Source organism: Hemiscyllium ocellatum, chromosome 10, assembly GCF_020745735.1.
Source record: "Hemiscyllium ocellatum isolate sHemOce1 chromosome 10, sHemOce1.pat.X.cur, whole genome shotgun sequence".
NCBI classification, from domain to species: Eukaryota; Metazoa; Chordata; class Chondrichthyes; order Orectolobiformes; family Hemiscylliidae; genus Hemiscyllium; species Hemiscyllium ocellatum.
Genome location: NC_083410.1, coordinates 34,604,449 through 34,613,634, shown reverse-complemented (window position 1 = coordinate 34,613,634; position 9,186 = coordinate 34,604,449). Strand labels below are relative to the sequence as shown.

At 37.5% G+C, this 9,186-nt stretch overlaps 1 protein-coding gene across 1 annotated transcript in view; it reads right to left on the bottom strand.

Moving 5' to 3' along the window:
* Positions 1-3,352: 3,352 nt before the first annotated feature.
* cript (cysteine-rich PDZ-binding protein) overlaps positions 3,353-9,186 on the bottom strand; it is a 7,997-nt gene continuing 2,163 nt past the window's right edge. The window contains exons 3-6 of the mRNA XM_060830870.1: positions 9,026-9,091; positions 8,867-8,921; positions 5,140-5,243; positions 3,353-3,580 (exon numbers count right to left, since the gene is read on the bottom strand). Coding sequence (XP_060686853.1) covers positions 3,516-3,580; positions 5,140-5,243; positions 8,867-8,921; positions 9,026-9,091 — 290 coding nt within the window. The 3' untranslated portion in view covers positions 3,353-3,515. The remainder of the gene's footprint in view (positions 3,581-5,139; positions 5,244-8,866; positions 8,922-9,025; positions 9,092-9,186) is intronic.

Here is a 9,186-nt window from a genome sequence, read left to right as displayed (position 1 = left end):
AGAATTACATTTTGTTTTGCTAAAAAAACTGCATGAATCCATGTAAGATTCTGTAGATCTCTTGTTTAGATTAGAATCAGTCTGAATATTGGGGGCACAGCCAGCCTCACAGGGCACATTACATCTTCAATGCATTATCTGGGCTAACATGGCACCTATTAAAGTTCACTTGAGAATGTAACTTCAAGAAAGTTCTGGAATTTAAATGAAAGAACTGAAACCAACATGCCCATTCTAAAAGATGAGAGACTTAACAAACAATCCAGATATTTTCCAATATATAATTTCAGTTACATCATACTGTAAACTTATGCTATAAAGTCTGTCTCCTACAATCTTATACTCCACAATTCCCTGATGAAAGAGCAGCACTCCAAAAGCTGGTGCTTCCAAATAAACTTGTTGGACTCTAACCTGGTGTGTGATTTTTTTAAAACTTTGTCCACCTCCACATCATGACGCCTGAAAGAGGCATCCTCATTCCAGGGATAGACTGCCATCTTGTGGTTACTTTGAACATTTTCCATAATAATTTGGGGCAGCTCCATCACCCTCCTCTTTTCCCCCTTCAGTATGTTAACTAATTTGATGATAGGAAAAATCTGATCTTAACCAAAATGGTGATTTATTTAGAAATTCCTTTATAAAATGCCAGTATAAATTGCAAGGTCAATATTTATCACCCTTCCTTAATAATTGACTAGCTTGCCACAAGTTTTAAAGAGTGAAACTGTTGGAGATTTGTGGGCTTTGAATTTTATTTGACTAATCAATTTAAACTTTCACTTATTGTGATGTGACTTGAACTCACTCTGATTTGTTATCCCAGATCTATCTGGATTTACTAGTCACATAACCAGATGCTACCAGATTCCGCACAGTATGCTACAAGTGACCTTGTACCCTATACAAGAAAGAGGAAAATATTCCTCACCATTCAGTAATTTGCTGTTGTAAATTGTATATGTACAGATGTTGTTGGACGTCAGCATCTGACTTAACTGTGATGCTCTTCACAGCTGAATAGTCTGATGCAATATAGGCTTCACTCACAGTGTACATTCACATGTGGTTATAATAAATGTTTAGAGACTGAGGTGATTCTACACCAGTCCCCACCAAGATGCTGAAAATAATACCAGCAACCATAATGATGTTAAATGGATAGGAGTCCAAATATCAGCTTCTCGTCTTTGATATAAACTTTCACAATTAAGTCCTCTTACCTTAGATGGTTAGATCACCAGAAGCCTTTTTGTCTGTAGTTGAATTTCATTAATTAGCCTCCTCGCAAGAAGCAACACCTCCTTACCAATTAACTTCTGTCCAATTCAAGAACTCAACTGTTAATCCAGGCATGTACTTGGCAACTTTGGCCCTCTGTCTCCATTCCAGTTGAGTACACAGGTTTCACAGCTATGCCTCTTCTCGCCATTTTCACTGGAGCTGCTATAACTGCAGTAATACAGCTATACTGGCAAAGGCATGATGTGCCCCTGGACCCAATTACACTCAACTAGTCAACAGCAAGTCATCTCCTTAGTTGCTCAGCGTTCAGTCTGCAGGGTGAGGTAGCAATTATGCTTCAGAGTGGGCACTTCGCATAGAAGGCAAAGATTGCAGCTTGTGGCCGTAGGGAACAGTGAAGAGCCAATGTAAAACAGGGGGTATGTGTCCCTATCAGCAGAGGTAGTGCATGTACCTATAGTTTATGTGGTTAATACAATGTACGTGCCTGAAAATACAATCACTTGTATAGGGCCAATTTTAAATAGGACCTGACTACATAAGTTATCAGAGAGGAATGCACAGAATTGGGTTGTGAACAATGGGGTCTACTGCATGCATCACAGGACAAGTCTCTGTAGCAAATGCCAAGACCAAACCACATCATATTGATCTGAAAATCAACCCCACAGAGTTACAGTATCAACAAAGCATTGCCCAAAGAGAGAAGAGAAAGTGCATGTTTCCTCGAGACAAGATGGAACTCAGGGCTGGAATCTGAGGTCTCCTAAAGGGCTACTTCAGAATCTCAATGCTTTACATCTGTAGTCAATTCACAATCAATCACAATCTTTGAACAATTGAAAGAAACAAACTTCCTTTGCTCACTGAAGGTTATTCAAAAGAGAAGACAGTGTGCAGTCTGAAAGAAAGGGCGCAGTATCACCACAAAACTGATAATGAATTAAGCAAAAGCACTGGCATGAAGGTAGAAAGATGCCTAGGGAACCCAATGTTTACAAATAAATGTGTTAACATAGTGAGATTAAAAGTAAGAAAAATAGATAGAATGAATATAAAAACCAAAAGAACTGTGGTAAATCTGAAACCAAAACAGAACCTGCTGGAAAGGTTCAGCAGGTCTGGCAGCATCCGTGGAGAGAAATCAGAATTAACGGTTTGGGTCAAGTGACCCTTCCTCTGTTAACTCTGATTTCTCTTCACAGATGCTGCCAGACCTGATGAGCTTTTCCAGCAATTGCTGCAGAATGAATAGAACTTTGCCAGAAACCATTTAGTGGCAACTTATTTACAAGTGGATAGTGCTAGACACTATTGACAAAGATTTTAACAATGATGTCCAAAACAATACTAAATGGTTAACTGAAGTGCTTCTGAGCAGAGCTGAAGAGGTACAGAAAGCAGAACATAACCAGAGGAATGCCCAAATTTTAAACCACATTAGCAAACTTGGAGCATACAGGATTTTTAAAGTTATAGATTTAGTAGATAACTATTGATATAGGAGATTACCTTTAAAATTAAGGGCAATTAAAACAAACTAAATACAAAGTTTTATTGAATTAGTAAATTATCATTTTTCTCCATATAGAGTTTATGTCCAATCATTGCTTACATAAGTTAAAGAAAACCCAAAGATTACAAAATCACACAAATTCTATAGTTAACTAAATATATTCATTTTAGTAATGCAAAAGCACAAATTACAGAAATTTAAATTTATCTCAAGTCTAGAACAGAGTAAAACCAAGGTAGCAAAACAGCAAGGAAAATTCTATCTAGAAATTCCCAAAGAGTAGTCACTGATATTAGACCATTTCTACTTCTTACAGTAGAATGTGTACATTGTGTCTTCCTACTTCTCCAATTACTTTCCCCATTTTCAGAGTATTTACTGATAGGAATTTTTACATTTATTGCAGTCGACAGAACTCATAGGATGTCATGCACTCTACACTTCACTGCTATCACTTATTGCCAGTTTCCAGCTCAGGTGATTGTAGCTCCACAACTTCACTTCAATGTGTTATCACCTGCCAGCTGTAGTGACAGCACTGCACTTCTTAAAATATACATTCTAATAAATGTTAATGAACAAATAGACTTAGTTGAGAAGTTTTGTTTAATTGACAGTCTTCTACTTTTGAAATATGCAGGTATAGAACCCCAGACAGGCTCATAACATATAGATATTAACATGCTCACGGCCTTATTGGTCATAAGTTTCCATGATAACCAATATACCTAGCAGCATCTCTGAAATGAAGTTAGACAGATGTCTGCTTGTAGTTTTTAGTATCCAAGATTTTTTTGCCACACATTGCACAGATGCCTGTAACAAAAGAAAAATTGTGTTACTGTACAAACATTTGAGGTTTCAGTTGACCATAGGTTAAAAAAAATTACAGATATGGGAAGTGCTGGATGCAAACAATAAATCACACAGCATCTGTAGGGAGAACAGAAAAGGGCATTTTGGGAAGGACCCTAGACCAATTCTAGAAGACTGTATGAAATAAATAGGAATAGAAATACTCAGTAGAGTAAAAAGTGAGGTCTGCAGATGCTGGAGATCAGAGCTGAAAATGTGCTTTAACCGGCAACACAGCAGGTTAGGCAGCATCCAAGGAACAGGACTCAGACAACAAATGAAATAGAAACACAGGAACAAAACTGAACATTTTGCATTTCAAGCCAACTCCATCACTCAATTACATTATGGCTGACCTGTACCCTGACTCAAGTTACTCACCTTTGCACCAATTAACTCTTTCTCCATGTCCCTCTGTCGAATTTGAACCAGCAGTTTCAAAGAGAAATCTAGTCAGTCCTACCACTGCACTCCTATTTGTTCTTTTCCCTTTCCACTGCCTTTCCCCAAGAAGGATTTGCTTTATTTCCTTTCAATCACTAAGTTAAATCTATGCCCACAATCTGCAAAAAAAAAAAAGAACTTGCGACATAAATAAACAGAAGTGATTTAGATTTAAGCATTACTACAGAAACTCAGTTACAAGGTGAAGGAAGGCCGGAAATAAATATTCCACCATAAACAGTCCCTTGGAGAGATAGTGAAATGGCAATGAAAAGGTAGTTCTGTTTGTAACAGATGACAAAGACAGTGAGACAGGACCTGAACTCAGAAAATCATCAAGTAGAATCATAATTAGTGAAAATTAGGAATTGAAAAACTTAGAACACCCTGGTGGGCACATTTATAAACTCCAATAACTTCTGGTATAATGTTCTGACCAAAACACATGATATTTGTGGGAGAGGTTAACCTTCATATAGACCGGGACAAACTAATAGACAAGTACACTCCAAAAGAAGAGTTGGTAAAATGTTTTTTTTAACAATTTATTGGATCAACATGTGGAATAATTTAGGAGGAATGCTAGAGTTCTGTAATATTGAGTAATTTGTCAGAGCAAAGTACCATCTGAGAAATAATACATTGAATTTAACATCAGGTTTGAAAGTGACATACCCCAAACACAAACAATCTTCGACTTCAAGCCAATTAAATAGGTATGAAACCAGAAATAAAGTTAACTGGGTAAATAGATCCAAGGGTATCAGGGATACCAGGGAGCATTCATAGATGGCACAGAGGCTCAGTAGTTAGCACTGCTGCCCCTCAGTGCCAGGAGAAATTAGTGGAGCTCTGTGAAACATAGTGGTGGGGAACCCTCAGTTGAGGAAGATGGCGGACATTTCATTCATTGTCTAATATTTTACTGAAAGCTTTGTCAACATTGCACAGCTAGTTTCACACCTATTGTTGAAGTTGTCAGTGTTGTCGATGCTCCCAGGCAACCTCCATTAAAATATGTTTAAATGTGGTTTTCCCATGTAAAATAATTAAAACAAAAAGTGATCAATACATACCTTTTTTGTACGCACATCCTTGACAATAATTAGAACCAGCCTGGTGAACTGCACTTTTACAGATACGGCATACTGAAAATCTGCTCTTTCCGTAGGGATCAAATCTAAAAAGACCAAATAATTCTGTTAGATTCTCATTTAACTGGATTTTGGAAAGGCAGATTTGAAGGAATGAAAAGGTTCAGAAAACTGGATAATCCTGTAAAATAGGTATTGAAGATGCATAAATGTAGAAGTTCAGAAATACTTCATGGGATACAGAACAAGCATGTTTACTCTTCTTCCCTGGTAGTACAAGGATTGATACTGACAATAAAATAATGGAAAATATATACAAGAACATATAAAGAAACCTAAGAAATTAGCCAAGAGATTTGAATACACTTTAAATGGTAACTGTAGTATCAAGCTTATTTTGCTTGCAGGAAATGGGTACGAAATAGTGAATAGTGATTGCTGGTTGTGAAAGACCGAATATTAATTTTGATTTATGCCTTCACAAAAGTATTCTTCAGTAATGCAAACAAGAGTTTGTCCAAGATTTAAAACATAGATAAAGCAACACCAGTCTTCAAAAATGAAAATAAGAATCAACTAGGAAACAGCCTAATATTTGTTGTGCATTCACTGTTAGAGGTATTGTATAGGCACGCCAACTCACGATAGTGTATGAACTGCTGTTTATGCTGAAGGTTGCTGCCATTCATTAAGTGCAGGAAACTACAGGGCTAGTGTGGTAGAGGGACATCACTGCCCGGTCTAAGTAGAATTCTCTCTTGTAATTAACAAGATATAGGTTATTGCACATTAGCAATTAGTTATAGGTTCCATTGACATGATAAACATCACGACATTGAGGCGGCTCAGGGTTAGATCTCATTCTTTCGAAATTCCAAGCTGTTCTGCTTATAGTAAGTAAGCATGACATCACCACAGAACACGTTGCTCATCATACTCCTCTTAACTCTTTCAGACTCATCTACAACAGAAAGGATCTCAAACATTGAGCTAATAAAAGAGACAGGCACTCCATAGTGAAAGGAAATCAGCATTAAGTTGTGGAAAGTCCTGGCCAATAACTTTTCTTACCTGAGGAAATTAAGAATTTACAAGTGAGAATATTCAACATATTTTGACTGAAATAAAGCTATTAACACTGGGCTACACCATTAATTCTCAAGATAGGTTTTGGCAACCACTGTCTTTGCTGCAGAATCTTTCTTGCTGCATTTTCTATGCTTCCAAATAAAATTTTTAAAAATCAGCAGATATTGCATCCAAATTACATCAGGAAGACCAAGCCATTGTCTGTGGCCCTCATCATAAAATCCACTCTTGAATCACCAAGTTTGTCCTGCCTGACCACTATCTCAGGCTGAATGTGCCCAACTTGACCATGAGATGATATTCTTCTGATGTGACATTCTCCCACTCACCAAAACCACTTGCTTCATCATCATTTACAGCCATCTCTGCCTCCGTTGACCTGCTACTGAAGCCCTTGTTTGGTGCTCCGTGAACTGCATATTCAACTACTTCAGTATTCTCCTGGTTAGCATCAACATCTAAAAACCTCAACTCATCCAAACTTCTGCTGCCCATATCCTCCTTCAAAGTCTTGTGCACCTGACACCCTGTGCTCACTGACCTATAATGGTTGACAGTTCAGCAATAATTTGATAAACAGAAGTTCAATGCTGTTTTCAAATCCTTCCATGGCCTCAACCCATTTTCTCTGTAACATCTTCCAGCCTCTCAGTGCTGAGATATCTACATTCCTTCAATGCCAGCCTCTTGCAATTCCCCAATTTTAATTGTTTTACTCCAGTTGGTAACTTTGATCTTAGCTCCATGGCCCCATGTTCCAGAATTCTTCTGGAAATTTACATTAGGACAAACAACAGATTTGTGACCAATTTCTCAATATCCATCACGGTGTTATATTTTGTTTGATAATGCTATTCTGAAACAACTTGGAGAATTTTACCATATTGAAGGTACTATATAAATGTATGTTGATAGTTTTGGGAGATTGCCCTTTTTAAAAAAGTAGCAATTATAGTGGGCTTATATTTTGAGAAATCTAAAACAATAGGCTGGCTTTATGTAAATTAAGTAAACATGCCAAGGTAGTTCACAGAATGCATTTAGATCAAAAACTGACACTAAACCAAAGGAGATATCAAGGAGGAAGTCAAAAAGCTCGGTCAACAAGATGTTAAGATAGATTTTAAAAATGAGAAACAAAGATACTTTGGAAAATAATTCCACAGGTTAAAGCCTCAGTGACAAATGGAAGTGCTATTAACAGTGAGAAATGGCAAATACACAAGGTCAAAGTTGTAGGAATGCAGTATTATTGGAGCTTGGTAGGTCTACAGAAGCTCAATAGCAGGTGGTTGAGGCAGAATCGGAGACAGATATTACATTGCCTTTATGATGGAATGCACATGATTTCAGAAGTTCATTTCTGTGTGCCAAGATAGAGTAGTCAGTGATAGGGATTGAATCAGAGGCAAGAAAACCAAAACATTACCACACTGGGTCAAAGAAAGTGGCTTTCATCCTTTCAAAATTTAAGAAGTGCAGTTTATCTAGGATATTGGATAGGCAATCAGTACAATGCTAACTTGGAGGATCAGGTCAGACACAATGGGTTGAATAACCTCCTTCTGCTCTGCAATAATTCTTCAATTCTCTGAAACAGTAGTCCAGGTGGTCAAGAGAGCTTGTAGAGAGATAAAAACGGGTGGCACAATGTACTTCTGGAACTTTATGTCACACCTTCGGATAACAGATGAAATGTATACTGTGAATGCTGAAGAGTTGAGATGATTTTACAAATCAAAAAAATGTTAACCACAAACAATTTAGAAATGTACATTTCTTAAGTCTCCTTTCCGTCATGAAATTGTTTATCATTCCGTATACAAACTATTCAAATCAACAGAGTGGGGGAGTCCAAAATTAGAGGGCACAGGTTTAAGGTGAGACGGAAAAGATTTAAAAGGGACCTTAGGGGTAACTTTTTCATGCAGAGGTGTGGACATGGAATGAGCTGCCAGAGGAAGTGGAGGAGGCTGGTACAATTACAACATTTAAAAAACTGGATGGGATTATGAACAGGAAGGGTTGAGGGCTATCGGCCAAATGCTGGCAAATGGGAGTAGATTAATTTAGGATACCTGGTTGTTGTGGACAAGTTGGAGCAAACAAACAGTCTGTTTCCATGCTCTATAACTATGTGACTAGATTAAAATTTAAAATCTTTTTAACAGTTTTGGAGGATGCAACCCTCTATGAATTATATAGATATGAAACTGTCAATGCAATGTTTCTTAAAATCATAATTCAAATAAAACATATAAATAAATATATTCTAATCAAACACAGTAGCAATCTATAGAACAGAGATCCCTGGTCCAAATTTTAGACCATGCTGCTCGCTAACCTCAGTCAACCTAGAAGCTGGACCACTGCCATTAAACCACAAGTCACTCAAAATCCAAATCCAAACTTTTACCCAGCAATGTCTGTTGAAAGATGATAATGATTAAGTTATTAAGCTGCTAATCACAAGAGCAATCAGAAAATCTCAATGCGCAAGCTTAAAACATAAGAACAACCACTCAATTTGACTACTGGAATTTTGCATGTACCTACCAAAATTCATGTGCATAGTCAACATTTAGAGACCTTATCTTTGAAAATCTACTGTTATACCAACCTTGCTTTTTTAGAAGTTAATGCTTTATTTTCATTGATCTTGCGGCCACCGCTTTCTGTGTAAATGCATTGCAACTTAAATTAGAATTACACGCTCTCAATGAGTACAAAAATATTTAAATCCATGTGCAGCCAAGTAGCAATGGAATTTGATTCGTACCCATCGTGTTCCTTGACCCATCTTTCCAAGTGTCTGGTGTGATAACTCTTCCCAGCTTCTTTTCACCTACAAGAATAAAATAAGCAATAGCTTGAATGTCACGAACGTTTAATGAGAAACCAGCATGGGGGGGGGGGGGGGGGGGGGGGGGGGGGGGGGGG